The sequence below is a fragment of the Perca flavescens genome, chromosome 8 (genome assembly GCF_004354835.1).
Source record: "Perca flavescens isolate YP-PL-M2 chromosome 8, PFLA_1.0, whole genome shotgun sequence".
Taxonomy (NCBI): Eukaryota; Metazoa; Chordata; class Actinopteri; order Perciformes; family Percidae; genus Perca; species Perca flavescens.
In genome coordinates, this window is record NC_041338.1 from 5,289,282 (window position 1) to 5,307,820 (window position 18,539).

The 18,539-nt window shown below is 42.9% G+C and overlaps 1 protein-coding gene across 2 annotated transcripts in view; it reads left to right on the forward strand.

The window, feature by feature from the left end:
• Positions 1-952: 952 nt before the first annotated feature.
• The window catches only part of LOC114560759 (guanine nucleotide-binding protein G(o) subunit alpha), a 152,124-nt gene continuing 134,537 nt past the window's right edge, over positions 953-18,539 (forward strand). For both annotated transcript variants that reach the window (XM_028586369.1, XM_028586368.1), the window contains exons 1-2: positions 953-1,739; positions 2,577-2,619. In XM_028586369.1, the coding sequence (XP_028442170.1) occupies positions 1,622-1,739; positions 2,577-2,619 (161 nt within the window). In that variant the 5' untranslated portion in view covers positions 953-1,621. The remainder of the gene's footprint in view (positions 1,740-2,576; positions 2,620-18,539) is intronic.

Below are 18,539 nucleotides of genomic sequence, written 5' to 3' on the forward strand. Positions count from 1 at the left end.
GTAAAAACATGGCAATGACTTTGGTACATAAGGGAATGAAAAAAAGGAAATGTAATACATATTTGAGCGACTCGAGAATTGAATTCAAATAATCTGTGAATCATGTTTAACATGACAGAGATATGAGATCGATATCGGGAGGACTTCTGTACATTTGCCGAATAAATAGGCAAACTTCTGCATGTTTGCTGGTTAAAATAAAATGTTTTGACTGAATGTAGCCTACATAGAGTCAAATTCATTCATTCCTTTTAAAGTATTAGCAAAAGATGAACTGTCCAAGCACAATGTCTTGGCTTTACCTTGTTTTCTGAAGTTCCCAAATGTATAGTCCTAGGCCCTAATTCATTCCAAATCTAAATGGATCTAAACCATGGCAGGCTGTAACAGAGGTATAGCAGAACACTTCACTGTGGGAAACAAACTTGCCTTTGGTAATCCCACAAATGTAAAAAAAAAAAAAATGAGACAGTGCTGATGGACAAGTAATAACCTCCAAGTTTCATTGCAAATGTCAGTTGGGTGCCAGACATTGCCAACAACCATTAGCCAGTAATGTAGCTACTGAGAGAAAGGAGGCTTTGCATAGCCTATTAGGCCTACTTGATTAATAAAAAAAGAGTAAAGACAATGGCTCTGATAATCAGTTAAACATACGGTGGTAACACACTCATAAGCAAAGCATTGTTATATTAATCAAAGTCAAGTTTCACAACAGATTATCCAAATAATAAGGTAGGCCTACAAGCGGTGAGTTATTAGCCTAATTAAAATATTTCTTGAACAATCGCAGTTTTCATGCAACGGCGTTTGATTATTATTTTCTATATGGTAACGGAAAGTCTAATATTGGACTATAACATAGTGCACCACCAGGCCGCGCCACTGACGTTTTCTCTCTCTCTCTCTCTCTCTCTCTCTCTCTCTATCCTTTTTCTTTCACTGCTCTGACGTCAGCAACCTGCAATTGAACGAATGAACTAACGAGCGAGCGAGCCCTTACCGGAGCTACCGGGAGGCAGTAGAGTTACAGAGCGAGATCCCGCCGCCCGCCTCGGAGGAGCCAAACGGAGGAAGGTCCACTGCGAGCCGCCGTGAGAACCAAACGATGCGAGCGCTGCTCCCCGCCGCCAAGCAACAAATTGCCTAACGTTATTATCGAACGAGCGGAGAAGCAGTGAGCCGTTACCGTGATTTACCGACAGATACACAGTTACACAGAAGGAAGACGGACTGGCGGACGGACAGTAAACAAGTAACCACCGAGACCGTGCTTGAGAAAAAACACACACACAACCGCGGTGGCCACATCGTGCTGCGTTTGCGTTGTGGATTCAAACCGAGCGCAGCCTCGATTTTAAATGAGTTAGCGGTGTCGTAGCCCCGGCTTGAATCGAGAGGGAGCTGCCCAGAGAGCGAGAGAAAGAGGGAGCATAGAGGAGTTGAAGGCATAGCACAGAGAGAGAGAGAGAAAAAAGGAGGAAATAACACCAAGACAGGAAAAAGAAGGATTTGCAACTAGCTTTGTTGCCACGCAAAAGTTTCATTGAATCCCCATTTTACTGCCTGTATCACCGTGGATACCGGTATCGGTAACGCTATCAAGCTGTGCTCTCTAACCATGGGATGTACTCTGAGCGCGGAGGAGAGGGCGGCTCTGGATCGGAGCAAAGCCATCGAGAAAAACCTCAAGGAGGACGGTGTCACCGCGGCCAAAGATGTCAAACTGCTGCTGCTCGGTAAGAGAGTTCATTTGTACCAACCGTAGGGCCCGTAGAGGGGAGGGTGGGGGTGAAAGGTGTGGTGTGAGGGGGTGGGCGTTTGGTAAAAGATGACCGTCTCTGAAGACAGCGGTGGATATAAAATAACAAACATAACGTCTATTATAAGCTAACCCAAACGTGAACAAAAAAATCCAATAAATTGCCTTGCTTTGCCTGATTTTGCCTTCTAAACACACCCTGTCGTCTCATTACATCACTTTGAAGCCACCGGCTGTAATAGGTTTAGCAAAGATATGCCAGGTGGGTAAAATGTCATTTTGCATAATCAGTTATTATGTAGGTAAAAGGTGGGAACTCTACCGTACATCAGAAGTGATAACTGCAGATGAATGACAGAAAAAAATGGCTGTATGCAGCAATGGAGGGGCAAGCATAAGGCAGTGTTGGTTAATTGGTTTTGGGAGTGGGAGATTGATTCATTGATTCTTTGTGGGGAAAGAAGCCTGTTAGTATTTGATATATTTGACTGACTAAATTGAAAGATGGAAGATGGAAGGTAATAATAATAAAAATAAAAAAAGGATGTTGAGGAAGGAAAGGGTGCAGCCACTTTCTCCATCTTTGTATCACCACCCTGCTGCTGCTGCTGGCTTTTATTCACTAAGGTTTTTAAGAGGCTGATTCTCTTCTTTCTCTCACTCTCGCTACCTCTCTTTCTCTCTCCTACCCCTTTCTCTCTCTGTCTCCATCTTGCTCTCTCTCTCTCTCACACACACACACACACACACACACACACAAACACAAACACACATATGCCCTGGTTACATTGTCTTATTTTCTCTTATCCCTCAGGGGCTGGAGAATCAGGGAAAAGCACCATCGTCAAACAGATGAAGTAAGTCTCTAATAAGCACGGTCTAATAACCCTATAGAGTGGATGTGTGTTCCTTTCTCACTCTTTCTTTCTCTATCTCTCTCTCACAGTCACACACACACACACACACACACACACACACACACACACACACACACACACGCATCTCAAAACGAGCACCTTGATTTGGTGTCAAGGTTTTTCCTTGGAAAAGCGTGATGATGGTGGCCCTGAGCATAACCCCAACTGACCTGTCAAACATCTGCTCATGCTCCAATCTTTCAACCCTTGTCAAACACCTGACGTTGCTCTATGTGGGTGGAAAGATGTACCAGATTGGGTGCAGTGATTTACTTTACTGCTATGTATGCAGGTGGTTGCTTATTCTGTCATATTTTGTTCTTAAATATGCCATGCTCTTCTCTCAGTGTATACTAGGGCTGCACGATATGACGAAAATACGTGATGATGCTGTTGAATATCGCGATAACAATATATATTTCTTAACCCAAGATGTTAAAGAGTTACTTTTGTTATGACACCATCAGTTGCTGCTGCTTGCTGTAGCCTACAAAACCTTTATGTAATGTATGTCCACTAGTATTCCGAATAGGACAATATTCCGAATTTGATTCAGGTCATGTAAACAGCATATTCCGAAAAAGGCCTTTTCCCGAATATAGCATTTTCCGATTAAGATATGTGGGATATTCCGGTATTATTCGGATTTTAGAAGCATTCTTTGGACATGTATTAGAGGTGTTGAAATTAATCAAATAATCGATGCATCGAATTGTGGACATGCTGCATCAATAATCGGCCGGGCCATAATCGATTATTTCTGTTTACAATTTAATGTAGGCCTAACAACCTTTACATATTCTGTTATAAGTGCCATGTGCTCAGTGCTGTAGTTTTATGTATCCAATTTATTTAGTATTAGAGCACTGCAGAATGTTTTGTTTTTGAAGCTTGAAAAGCTATGAATTAAATATCCTACATGGCTTTAATAGAAAAACGTATTTGACGCATCGTGATGCATCGAGATACTGAATCAAATTGAATCGCTGACATGATAATCGGAATCGAGTCAGGAGATCAGTGAAGATTCACACCTCTAACATGTATACAGTGCATTCGGAATATGTGTCTCAATCGGGGTTTTAAAGCCTCTTGCCTGTTTACGGCTTAAGGTCAGCTCTGTGCGTTGCTATGGTTACTGTACACAAACCAATCAGCCAACAGTTTGCAAGGCTGCAGACCCGATAAGGAGAAACACAGCTACTTTTAAACATGACTTGGATAGCAACAGGTTTCTGGATATGCAAGAAACATCACAACGCTGCCCTTTTCAAGAAGCTGGTTGAAGGAATGAAAGAGGGACGCTGTGTTCACACGCTCCAACAAGTCGGCCACCGCTGAAAAACTTTGATATTTTTATTTTTATTTTGCATGGCTACATGTTAACGGGAATGTGAGTGGAATATTCACTTTCCTTAGCCAAGTAAACAGCTTAGTCAGAATATCGTTTTTTTCTGAATAAGGGCAAAACCCGGAATATATTGTGCATGTAAACATAGTTAGTGTTTTCCTGTGGTACTTACCAGTGAGTTTAGTGACTTAATTAAAGCTGTTTCTTTTTTTCTTCTTCTATGGTATCATTATAATTTCATATTAATAATTATAGTGTCCTTTATAATACTCCTATAGGGACTTATCTGTGGCGCTTAGTGCCTAATCTCTTGCAAGCATATTACAATTTAATACTGTTTTTGTGTTTACTATCCTGCAGCAATAATCCTATAATATATCTACACGATTTTCTGTAGTTCTTCTTAAAGGTCCACTGGACATAGCATAGCACCCCTCTCCCCCCTGTCATTTTATCTGTAATCCAGTTGTGACATATGGTTTCTCTTCAGTTGCCTCGGCTCATTTTCCGGACAGCCGAGCACGTTTTAGCCGATATGTGAACGTAGAGTGACACATCGCATGAGGACATAATTCAGTGAATCCAGATGAGCCTGTTTCTCCGCTGTGGATGGTCATTCCAGCAGCACAGCACATTCTGCACACTGACTGACCAATGCTCCCAATGGCTTTTTGAATACATATATATAGTATAGTGTGCCATTACCTTCGGAGCAACGGAATTCATTGACTGTGGGAAATAACACGTTTACGTGATTTGGAGTGATGCAAATACAAATCAATAGTTGACTGTGTTAGTCCATATAGGCTTTAGCGGATAGTTAGAATTTTTTACAGTAGGGTTGTATGAGGTACTTATTCATAGTCTGTGTATTATTACCTAGAGCAGATGGCGGTCGGCACGGCAACAGTTTTGAGTAGCAGGCACAGAAGCCGAATTTCAAAAAATCCGAACTGTCCCTTAAAGCCTATAATGCTAATATTGCAGATATTATAGATTAGATTACATAAGATTAGATAGACTCTATTGGTCCCAAATTGGGAACATTTTAGTGCTACAGCAGCTAAATATCATACACACAGCGCACATACAGAATATACAAGAAATAATAAGTAGGATTAGAATACAAGAACAAATATTGAAAAAAATAAAGATAAAACAAATACAAAGGAAAGAATGTACAAACATGTATGTACAAGTTGGGAAGAAAAATGTACAATTACTTAAATAATAGTTCTAAAGATGTAAGTAAAACCTATGTTTGTGCAAGTTGTACTTAGTGCAGTATTGTGATGAGTCTTATCATCATCTTATCGTCTTAACACTCATTGATGACGTGTCTAAAAATTGCCTGTGGTAGGAGTGATTTCTTGAAATAGGAGGTGAATTGCTGCTTTACACTCATTGTTACAAACCAAAGACACACAGTGTGGGTGTAACAGATTACTATGATTATACAAATTTTACTGTACAGTATTTCTTGACAGAAACAGAGTTTCCTTTTAGCTGGTTCACACCCCGCTCACTCCTTTCAGTCATTCCAGCCATGCCTCCTCCATGTTTCTGTTGTCTGTTTACAGCCTACAAGCTACTCTTGCTTATGCGTATGCTTGAGTTGATGGAACGGGCAGACTGAATTATGAAATATGCTCTGCATGCTCCTCAGGGGCCACCTTACCTCTGGATTAAAAAACAATGTGATACAATGTTCCCCAACAAAGTGATGATGTGTAATGTCCATGTTTGAAGCTTTACATAAGGCAGATATTTTCAAAAGTGCCAACTACTGTAAATGCAGGAGGGCCACCCTTCTATCTTCCAAATGTCTTCCATGCTAGAAATAGCTGCGTGATTTGTGCAACTTCAAACCAAAATGTGTACTTTTTGCAATATCTTTTTAGTATTTATGTTTCTATACAAAGGAATTCTGATATTCTAGAGAGGGAAGCTGCTTTTTAAGTGGTGGACAGCGCCCTACTAGGGAAGCCTTCACGTTCCCGTTCAGAGACGCTCTGCTATTTCCGGAACCGCATCAGAGGATTGGGATTCTCTAACTGCATTTTCTTTCACAGTGCTTTGAACATCTGGGGCGGGCTCAAGTGACCAATTGTGTGGGCGTGTGTATGTGTGTGTGTACGCTTTCTTGAGAGAGAGAGAGAGAGAGAGAGAGAGAGAGAGAGAGAGAGAGAGAGAGAGAGAGAGAGAGAGAGAGAGAGAGAGAGAGAGAGAGAGAGAGAGAGAGAGAGAGAGAGAGATATGAGTGGATACGATTTAAATTTCATGGTGTGTATATTGCACTGCAGAGTGTGTTGTAGCTGTGCATGTGATGTCAGCCATCGGAAATAAGAGTGATCTATTTCCCTCGGTTCTATCATATAGACACACTTACCATTCATATACTGATGACATACGATTATATATCTCACTTTCACATGGTAAGCTCAGCCCTGAATGATGCAGCCAGAGTCCTCACTGGGACAAAAAAACAACAACAACATATTACTCCTATACTAAGATCACTTCACTGGCTTCCGATAAAATACAGAAATTATTTTTTTCAAATATTGCTCACTGTTTACAAATCATTCAATGCATCTGTGACCTGCACACTGCTAACAAACCCTCTTTGAAGGCCTGCTCTCTGGAACAAACTGCCTGATGCTATAAGGGGCACCATAACTGTTGTTTACCTCGCCTCCATATCGAATTCAAATTCAAAGAGGCGTCATTAGCATGACCATATTGACACACAGCATTGCTAAAGCATATAGTACAGGGAAACATACACATTTACATACCATATCTCTGTCTGTCTGTCTCTTTCCCTATTCTATAAGTTCGTTATGGAAATGACTTTTGGATTGTGCAAACATTTACAGGACATGTGTCTGCGAAAACTCTCCTTTGAAACACAGATTAGCCTATTGCTTTCCCAGATGATGCAATCGCTCAGTGACAATAACTCACGATAACGCACTGATAACATTTTGAGGGAAGCACAGGTGCGTTTTTGTGTGTGTGAGAGATAGAGAGGGAGATTTAGGAGTGAGAGTGGATCACAGTTGTGTATGGATGAGTGAGTTATCAAGCTGTGAAGCTACTGCCCAGTCTAATGCAAAGCTGCATTTGTATGACAAGTCAATGAAAGGAATGACGAGGCGAGGAAGACAACGTGTGACTGTGCCGAAAAAGAAGAGAATTTAAAGGAAGGATTTGCTTGAAAAACATGTGAATGACTGGATTGCGGGTGTTTGTGTATACATACTTACATGATCACCTATCAGTGATTGCAATATCTGGGCTAACAACCCAAGGGACTTGGTCGTGTGTGTGTGTGTGTGTGTGTGTGTGTGTGTGTGTGTGTGTGTGTGTGTGTGTGTGTGTGTGTGTGTGTGTGTGTGTGTGTGACACCATCTGTTTATGGAGCCTATGTGTGCTTAAACGTGTGCAAAGGTTCTCTTGCCGCCCAGCTGGCGAACTGACCTCTGCAGCCGTGCTCACTGTGAGTGTGTGAGAAAAATAATTTAATGTGGTAATACAAGGAAGACACTGCTTGGCACAGCCACTCAAAAAGTGGGGGAAAGAGAGAGGTCCTAGTGCGGCTCCCTTTTTGTTCTTTTGAAATGATGTTTGAGTTGTTTGCGTTTTGCCATTAAAGGCTCTGCTTCAGGGGCTGGTTCTGTAAGGGCAAAGTCCAGAGATGGATATTAGTTCAGAGGTTGCATACGATTTTAATTGGTTACGTTTTAAAAGGAAACTTGATACACACAAAGTTCAGCTTACTCGGCTCCATACTACTTTGTCTGCAAAAATAGCTGTTTAAGGGCTCCGGAGGGACTGCTCTATGGTTTGAAAAATTAACCTTAATGATGTCATCGGGGTTATCTCGACTTGGGCTTGGAGATTACAAGTTTGTAATCGGAAGCATGCGTTGCAAACTGTCGCATTGTGTGGGAAAGACATTGGGAAAGACATTGGGTATTTACCAAACAGGAAAAGTCTAATGAAAGATGCTATCAAGTTGATTATAATTTATGTTGCTATTCTGGTATCTGGTCATTTGCTGTAAATAATGGTGTCTTGTAACCTTTTTAGGCGGGGCAATTTTGTTTAGTGCATTTTTCCTGACTCAGAATGGGCCTTTGTGGGGGTGACTATGCAAGACAGTAAGCATGAGATTGATGAGAACAAGATTGCGTACAGTAAAGGCAATGAGTCTGCAGTCATGTTTCCATCAACGTATTTTTACGCGTATTTTGAAGTATCTCATTGGAAAATGTTGATTGAAGTGACAAAATTCGAAGAAAAAAAAACGTCCTCAAATTCGCCAAAAAGGATACGGGTCCCATCCACTGCGGCGTACACTTGTGGCACAAGGTGCGTAGCAGAGTTGCGGTGCGCTATTGCCTGTGCCCCAGCCACGTCGGGTAAATTGACGAATTGGTCAACAGCTTGAATCGTATGGCCCTGCACACCGTTTATAACTACACAGCGGTGAACGGTTGTCTCGTTGACACCAAATGTCTTTGATTTAGCACGCCGGTTTGCAATCTACAACAATGCGTAACGTCAACTTGTGACATAACTACGCTTTGCGTAATCTAGTTTATTGGCTCCAAACCAGTTGATAGAAACGCCAATTTGCATTTTCCTTTTTTCTGCCACATTTTAAAAGTTCGCTTAAAAATTTGCTAGACAATTAGATGGAAACATGGCTCGTGTTACCTTATTTCTGACAATTTGATGAACAAAATGTCTATTATGCTTGAGTAAATGAAACCCCAATCAACAAAACCCCTTAAAAACATAGTATTAATATTAAAATTCCACCGTTAAAATCCCTGGGAGAGTCACAGCCTGGCTCTGGATGGTAAAACTGAGATAAGCGCCCCTATTCAAGTTAATGTTCTGCTTTTTTCAACTGTTGTTTGCCTGAATTACTCTTAAACACAGTTGGAGAGGATTTGAAGTGCTATTTTCAATTCTCATCATTTTGGTGCTGGTGATTTTCCTTTGGAGCTGGCTAAAACCTCTTTGCGGGGTGCCAAACATTCCTCTATGCAGGAAAAACACTGGCATGAGACAATAATGTAATTATTCATTCATTTATGCATTTTGGGAAATGTGGGATCCAGTGTTGGTTGTAGCTTTATTAATACTATTAATACTAAAAGTGAGGATATCCCAGCCTCTTTGCTGGAGTACCACCTTTAATCAAAACAACTGACAGTCCTGATTTAAATTAGTCGTGTTTGCTCTGAATATGTTTCGTAAATTCCATATTGAGCCCTCTGGCTGCGGACACTTTGAGAAAGTGAGCACAGGGAGTCTTCCTGACTTCTCCAGGCCCCCTGATAGCCACGAGGAATCATACCATGACATCGTTTCATACCTGATGACATCTCCAGGTAATTTCCTTTCCAATCATTAACAGTTTACAACCCATATACAGCTATGCAAACTGTGAACATAAGACTGTTGCTGGGATAGATGCAGTTTACAGGCGCTGAATAACCAATAATCAATAGAAATGGCCTTGATTACTTACACAACAATGTTGATTTGTAGTTCACTTACAGACTTACCAAATAATACCGCAAATGCTCTATTATAATTTCATCATCCTTGTTTATTAGGTAGGGTTGGGTATCAGGTTTTTTTTTTCTCTCTTTTTTGATACCGGTGCTAAAACAGTACTTTTAAAACGGTGCCGGTGCCCAAACGGTGCTTGAATACTCTTAAAAAGAAAACTCATATCTGCAGCATGAGGTAGGTAAGTAAGGTGCCCCAAAGGGTCAAAATAGTAGCAGCCAAAGATTGTAGAGCGTAGCGATTCTTCGTAGCAAAGATTATTTGGTAACCGCACCAGAGATGGTGTAAAATAACAATAGATTCTCACTCCCATCGCGTAAACATGCGGACACTTGGTCAGGCTGCCTTTGGCGATGTTATTGACGCTAAACGTCTGCTTTAGTGTCCTATCTAAATTAGGCCGGTCACGATAGTCAATAAATCAATTAATCGCATTATTAAAAAATAAAAATAAAAAAATGAGCTCCATAATTTTTTCGGCCGCGGTAATTTCCATTTGCATGCTTGTTTGTTTTCTTCGTCTCTCTCTACCAAAGAGACTGGAGGACAACTCTCGGTTCCCAAGCGTAACGAGGAGTGAACCCTCTTGTCAGTCGCATGCTCTTTGTGTGGGCAGGACTCCAGGCGGAGAGAGAGGGAGAGACAGAAAACGCTAGTTGAGAGTTGGAGCAGGGTTTCCCACAGCACTTTGCAGTTAAGGCGCCATCAAAAAAAAGAAAGTATATGAGCGATATCAACCGTGTTTCTCGGCGTTCCGTTTTCTCCCTTTCATTCTAAACCACACAGCTGACAACCTGCAGGCGGAGGCGGTGGAGACGGGCTCGGACATACACGGCACTGTGGACTCGGCAGTCTCGCAAGCGGTTTCAGGAAAGTGGCTGCATGTGTCCGACAATGCACAGAACATCATCACCGGTACAAGCCTACAGCTGTCCACGGACACGGAGTGTGGAAAGTATGTCAGAGTTGTGTGTACCTGTTTTACTATATTTGTGGGGTCCAAAAACCGGAGAATACAGTATACTTGTGGGGTCTGCACAGCCTCGTGGGGACCAAAATGCTGGACCCCACAAGGGCTGTTTGAGGGTTAAGACTTGGTTTTAGGATTAGGGTTAGAATTAGGTTATGGTTAAGGTTAGGGTAAGTGTTAAGGTTAGGCATTTAGTTGTGATGGTTAAGGTTAGGGTAAGGGGCTAGGGAATGCATTATGTCAATGATGGGTCCCCACAAAGATAGTAAAACAAACATGCGTGTGTGTGTGTGTGTGTGTGTGTGTGTGTGTGTGTGTGTGTGTGTGTGTGTGTGTGTGTGTGTGTGTGTGTGTGTGTGTGTGTGTGTGTGTGTGTGTGTGTGTCGGCCCGCCCGCCCCACCTGCAGAAGAGCAGAAGCCGCACCTTTGGCAAAATGAAGACTGGAAAAACAGAACTATTTTTGGTATAAACATTTACTCGCCATGTAAATGTTTACTCAACATTTCATTTATTCATTATCCATCCATCTTCGTTCGCTTATCCGGTATCGGGTCGCGGGGGGAGCAGCTCCAGCAGGGGACCCCAAACTTCCCTTTTCCGAGCAACATTAACTTACCAGATGCCCGAACCACCTCAACTGGCTCCTTTTGACGCGAAGGAGCAGCGGCTCTACTCCGAGCTCCTCACGGATGACTGAGCTTCTCACCCTATCTCTAAGGGAGACGCCAGCCACCCTCCTGAGGAAACCCATTTCGGCCGCTTGTACCCTGGATCTCGTTCTTTTGGTCATGACCCAGCCTTCATGACCATAGGTGAGGGTAGGAATGAAAACTGACCGGTAGATCGAGAGCTTTGCCTTCTGGCTCAGCTCTCTTTTCGTCACAACGGTGCGATAAATTGAATGTAATACCGCACCCGCTGCGCCGATTCTCCGACCAATCTCCCGCTCCATTGTCCCCTCACTCGCGAACAAAACCCCAAGGTACTTGAACTCCTTCACTTGGGGTAAGGACTCATTCCCTACCTGGAGAAGGCATTCCATCGGTTTCCTGCTGAGAACCATGGCCTCAGATTTAGAGGTGCTGATCCTCATCCCAACTGCTTCACACTCGGTTGCAAACCGATCCAGTGAGTGCTGAAGTTCACAGGCCGATGATGCCATCAGGACCACATCATCTGCAAAGAGCAGCGATGAGATCCCCAGCCCACCAAACTGCAACCCCTCTCCACCCTGACTATGCCTTGATATCCTGTCCATAAATGTTACAAACAGGATTGGTGACAAAGCGCAGCCCTGGCGGAGGCCAACCCTCACCTGAAACGAGTCCAACTTACTGCCGAGAACCCGGACACAGCTCTCGCTTTGATTGTACAGAGATTGGATGGCCCTGAGAAGAGACCCCCTCACCCCATACTCCCGCAGCACCTCCCATAGTATCTCCCGGGGGACCCGGTCATACGCCTTTTCCAGATCCACAAAACAAATGTAGACCGGTTGGGCATACTCCCAGGTTCCCTCCAGGATCCTTGCGAGAGTGAAGATCTGGTCCGTTGTTCCACAACCAGGACGGAATCCGCATTGTATTCATTATATATTATTTAAATTTAATATTTAGTGTTAAATAATTGTAAAATGTAGTACAGAGTCTGTAGTCTATCGCACAAACACTTGAGGAATGCAGCAAACGTTCGACAGCCAGTAGGCTATGAATTGCCTGGGAGAACATACGTGTCACAAACGGCGTTTCCACAACTGTACATCAGCGTGAAAGACGACCTACTAAAGGAGATCAAAGACATATTGTGGATATTTAAAATGTCTTCCAGTTCCAGTGTTAAATATTCTTTAGGAATAAAAGTGTATTGATCATTGAAAAGGTGTCATTATATTAGATGCAAATTGTCTCTCAACGACAATATTATCGTTAATCGCAATCATTTCTGAGACAATTTATCGTCCAGCAAAATTTGTTATCGTGACAGGCCTATATCTATAGTGGAGAGCTAACCCGGAAACGGCGAGCGGAATGAGCTTGACTAGAGTCTCTCAAAATCTGACGAAAATCTTTTAAACTGACCTTTGTCGAGCTGAAATGAAGACAGACCCAGCAACTGCACGGCCTATTTTTCGCCTAAAATGTTTTCGGAAACACGTTTCGGTGAACTCTTTTTAGTACAATATGAGATCGTATTCTGAACAAGCCGCCATGGCAGTCGGTCTTTGAATTTCCGGAGAAAACGGACCCACGTGACGCGTTCGTCCAATCAGCTGCCGGTTTTCAGTTTTTGGGCGACAATACGGATTAGCGCCGCCTGCTGTTATGGAGACGTATTACGTCTCGTCTCTTCGGTGTGTTCCGAGGCACTTTTTTTGACCAACTCGGGGAGACTGATCAGTCCCGACTGCCCTTTCTGCCGACGGTCGGCCGTCTGCTTGGTGTGTAAGCAGCTTTAGTGCTAAAAGGGAGAAGCTGCGTTCAGTTTCTATGGTCCACATATCTGGAACAAACTTCCGGTAAACTGTAGGTCGGCACATAATCTCAGCTCTTTTAAATCAAGGCTGAAGACCTTTTCTTTTTAACACTGCCTTTTCGTAATTCATTGCATTCAATTTGTATTCATTTTTGACTGTTTTAATGTTTTATGTAAAGCACTTTGAATTGCATTGCTGCTGAACTGTGCTATACAAATAACAACGCCTTGCCTTACGTCATCTTCAAACCCCGCGTAGCTGCTGCTCTCCGCGGTGCGTTCTACAAACACGCTGAAGGGCGTCAGACAGCTGACAGCCACCGTCCAGACGCCCATATTTTACGAGATCAGAGTGAGAACGGGTTGAAAATAAAGAATCTTAAATCTCAGCGTGATTAACGCGTTAACTCTGACAGCCCTAATCATGAGACCTTTCTAAAAACTAATTGCTTTCTAAGAAGAATGCACATCACATGTCTGTCAGTCAGTCAGTCAGTCAGTCACTCAGTCAGTCTTGACATTTATTTCATTTGTAAAGAACAGAACGTGGATTTTTCTGCATTTTCTACTTTCGCTCTGTTTTGCTAGAAACCCATACATTGTCGGCGGTACCGTATGAACAGAACATGTTTAGGTCAATCATTGGTAAAAAAATAAATAAAAAATATTGATTCTAGGGAAAAGAATCAATTTATAGTTTATAGATGACTAGAAGCGCTCCTCATTTAACCCACATAACAAGGCTCAACACCTTGCCAAAGGTATCTACACTCAGTATTATTCAAAATAACGACAGAAAAATGCGTCCAATCCTCTGCCATTAGGATTCGAGCAAAGAAACCTCAAACCCATTCGGTCAGTACGCCGCTGTGTGTGTAATACACAGAGCTTCACACCCGGTCTCTCTCCTTTTCTTCGTCTTTGGCTTGCTCTTGCGATGCGTGTGTGTGTGTGTGTGTGTGTGTGTGTGTGTGGGTTTGTGCCACGCTGACGTGATCGGAGGCGACCAGCCGAAGGGAGAACAAACGCTGTCCGTCCCTCATGGCTGCACCGCTTCCCACAGGCTGTTCCCACCGAGTGTGTGTGTGTGTGTGTGTGTGTGTGTGTGTGTGTGTGTGTGTCAGAGTGTGTGTGTGGTTTCTCTACAACAGGAGATAATTAGGTCTAAGCCTCAGAAGAGGAAAATGAAAGGGGTAGATGGAGGGGGGAAAAAAAGGTGGTGGTATTTTTTGCAGACCCAGAGGGAGAGGGGGTTATAGATGGAGGAACACAGAAAGGGAGTTTAAATGAAAAAAAAAAAGAATGCCCAGAAAGAAAGAAAGAAAGAAAGAAAGAAAGAAAGAGGGGAGCAGTGGGCATAGAAAGTACTAACATGGAGGAAATAGGACGTTTGAATAAGTGGTGGAAGTAAGGATGAAGAGGGGAAGAGCGATGAAGAATAAAGTGGGGGATGACGATAGAGGCAAATAAAGGGAAAATAAAAACGAGGAGAATTACAGGGACACCCAGCAGAAGCAACCAGGGAGAACAATTTGATCCAGGGAGGATGAGTGTGAATGAGGTTGGGGAGGTAAGACGAGCGAAGAAAAGCCATTTTTGAGCTGAAGAAGTTAGATTGGCAAGTGAAAGACCGCGTTCTCACTTATTAAAGCCAGCTAGAGGAAGTGACAGAGGGAGACGAGGACTGGGTCGGCAAGGTGCAAAGGGTGCTCCTAATCTGGACCCTCGGTCATTTTACACCCTTCCTCCCTTCAAGGAGAGAAAAAAAAAGGAAGAGAGGGAGGGAGGGGGCTCATGTCGGCACCAAACTCAAGAGACAGTCTGTAACTGGTCATCTGAAACAGTCCGTCAGCCAGATAGTCATCCTCCATTGGATAAATATAGCCGTGGGCTCATCGCCGGAATGATTTGATTGGCTGCCTCAGTGAGTTGTGAAATATCCGCAAGGGGGCATCTCATGATGTGTGTGTGTGTGTGTGTGTGTGTGTGTGTGTGTGTGTGTGTGTGTGTGTGTGTGTGTGTGTGTGTGTGTGTGTGTCTGCGTGTCTGTGTGTTTGACCCCCGGTCTCTGTCAACCTACAGAGAGGACAAATAAGCTCTCGTTTACTCACTCTCAGGTACCGAAATTTGGCACCGTTTGATTTAGCGTGAATCGGTCCACGGTACTACAGACGTAATTCGGTCGATATGCAAAAAAAGTACTGAGTTTGGTACCCAACCCTAGTCCAGGAACCGGCATTGGTATCTGTACCGGTATCGAAAAATGTTGAACGATACTAGGGGTTAGGGTTGGGCATCGTTTGGATTTGAACGATTCTGATTCCAATTGCGATTTTTCCTTTTCGATTCCGGTTCTTATCGATTAGGGATGGGCGATATGGCCTAAAATCCATATTGCGATATACATTGCAGCCTCTTGCTATAACGATATATATCGCGATATATATAAATTATAATAGAACAATTTCAGACCAGGTTACATAGACCCTAAGGAAAACCAAACTGCTAAATGTATTTATTTTTTTTAAAAGAGAAAGAAACATAGTATGTAGTTTTGAGAACATTTATTGTTCAAAACTGTAATTATACAACATAAGGTTGCAGATAAATAAAATTCAAGTACACTAGTTGCAGAGACTTTGACAAAGAAAAAGCTTAAAGTATTGGGTGCCTTCTCTTTAGTGCAAACCATTCTAAAAGGCACTACACTTAGTTTAAGTCCTTGTTTCTTAAATGCCACCCAAGAGGCAGAGAACAGGAACAACTGGTGTCTGTTTAGTTAAGGAACAGACACTGTACTGAAAATACTTTCAGTATTAGGCAAAGATGCACAGATACTTTAAATAAAAACATATTTCCAACAAAGTTTCTTACCTGCCTAATGTAACGTGTGCACGCTCAAATGCAATAAATAAATGTGTTTTATTGTCATTTCAACCATATACACGAAACAACATTTCACCGTGGCTGTAATGGTTACACATTCAAAATATATAAAAACGACATACGAAACAGGTGTTTACAGTCAACCAAGCGCTAATGCTAGTATGCATTAGCTGAACTTTACGTGTGTGTGCAATAGCTAAATGTAGCAGATTATACACACAGTTGTAAATTTGCGTGAAATGTAGAATGGTCGGCATTTACTAGTCACAAACTTCCCCAGCAGTTAGCATTTAGTTGGATACAAGCAGCTAATTAAAGCCCGTGTTAATACAGCCCATCTCCACTCTTACCCGGCAACATGTTTCCACAACAAGAAAAACACTGTAGTCTCTGAACTCGCGATGAGAGTTTCGTTTAAGTTGGATGTAGGGCCTACTCCAGTTTGTTGTCTAATGAGCAGACACTTGCAACCAGGATTGATGGAACAGGTGGCTGGCTAGCGTTAGTTTTCCACCTAGCTAGGTTAGCTATACTCCAGCCCCCGTTTGCGTTTCACCGCTAAAAATGTCCCCCCATGATCGCGGCTGCTGCCCACTTCGGCCGCCTCCGCTGCCCTCTTCGGCCACCGCAGAAGAGTCGGGACTTTTCCCGGTTGGCCGGTCTGATAATAGTTATACATTGCAAGTTGTTAGCAACACCATCCGGCGGCCTGGTGCCGCTGCCTGCTGGTCAAACTGTGCAGCCTCTGCTCAACCCGTACGGCAGGGGCCGTAAACGTCCCGGTACATTTTCTGGTCCTACTCCGCCGCTGCACACACACGCACACACACGGCTGTATGTTCAGCGGGGAAGTACAACGTCTGCAAACACCGGCTGCCAAGATTCCAATCGTCCGTTATATGGTGAATTGTCAGGCTGGTGAAAGGCTCCGTGGTACGGCTCGACCACAGCGCCGTTGTAGCGCCTTAAATCCAAACCAAGTCCAAATAATGGATGTTGCACCTGTCTTTTTCACCAGCTCCTTGTTTCGCTTTTTGTCATGTTTACTCAAGATGACGATGACGCATTGCAGCCTGTTGCAGCTCGTGGCTCTAAACTTCGCGGGTAGATTGCGTCATCAACATGAATTATCGCGATAGTGCAATATAATTAAAATCTCTATCGTAGGCCAATTTTGTATCGTTTATATTGCACATTGTCTATATCGCCCATCCCTATTATCGATTCTCGATTCCGGTTCTTTGAGGGGTGGAGGGGAAACAGGTCACCTGCTTATTTCACAAATAAGAGGAACGTTTTATTTTGATTCAGTGGTGGGTTGCAGTTTTACCGGGCTTTTTCAACGTAAAATAAAGCCACGCTAGAGCGCCGCTTACTGTGCTCCATGGCTGCAACACAACAAGCGCCTGGCCGCTACAGAAACCAAAACTTGCGCATGTTAAATTCGGAACCCATAATCAGATTAGAAACCAAATCCTCCAAACGATTCCAATAAAGTAACGATTCCACCGGAATCGTAATCTTTGAACGATTCCAAGTAGGAATCGGTTCTCGGTGCCCAACCCTACTAGGGGTGGGGGAAAAGAAAATCTAATATTGTATTTGTGGATTTTTAAAATTGATTCTTCTCCACAAAATCAATATTGTGGATTATTTTTTTTAAAAAAAAAAAAAAAAAATTTAACCAATGATTCACCTGAATATTTTCTGTTGATACAGTACCGCTGAGGGCGACTACACCATATCCGTTTTCCAGCAAAATGGACGGAAAGCAGAAAATGCCAAGAAATCCATGTTAACTTACAAATGAAATAAATGTCAGACTGACTGACTTGTGATGTGCATTTTCTTTTTTTAGAAAACAATTAGTTTTTAGAAATGGCTCATGATATATTGTCTCAGAAGTGTATTATTCAACGTTTTGTTTTTGTTAAAGAAGGAAAAGAAAATCACACATCCCAATTAGGGCTGCAACAACGAATCGATAAAATCGATAAAATTCTATTACTAAAAAAGTTGCCAACAAATTTCATTATCGATTCGTTGTGTCGCGCAACTATTACGCCACTCAGTCGCGGAGATAAAAAAATATTGAGTTGAGCGCAGAGAGGAGCAGAGCGGAGCAGCGCGGAGCGAAAGAAAAGAAAAAAAGAGCAGAGCGGGGTAGAGGAAATACGGAGAGAGACCGGAGAGACCCGTAACGTTGTTCTGAAACACTCGGCGGAGGCAGAGAAATCAGTATGACCGAAGTCATGCAAGGTGTGGTAGCATTTCACACTAAATAAATCAAAAACGTGTTAATTGCAAGATAAGCAAAAGCGACACGGCATGGCACGGGCGCACCACGGTGATGATTCAGCACCTAAAACGTAAACATGTTGGAGTCCTTGATGAGGAGGAAGGGAGTTCAACAGCAGGGTAAAGTCACTACACTATCCTACTTCTGTTCCGTTCTGAAGGGAGGAACGTACCGTCCCTCCAGTAGCTCTTCTGGTGCTGCTTTTTACTCGTTATCCAGCTGACTAGCATGACAAGCTAGCGTTAGCTCGGTAATAACAGTAATAAAGCAGGGGGGGTATAGTTTGCAA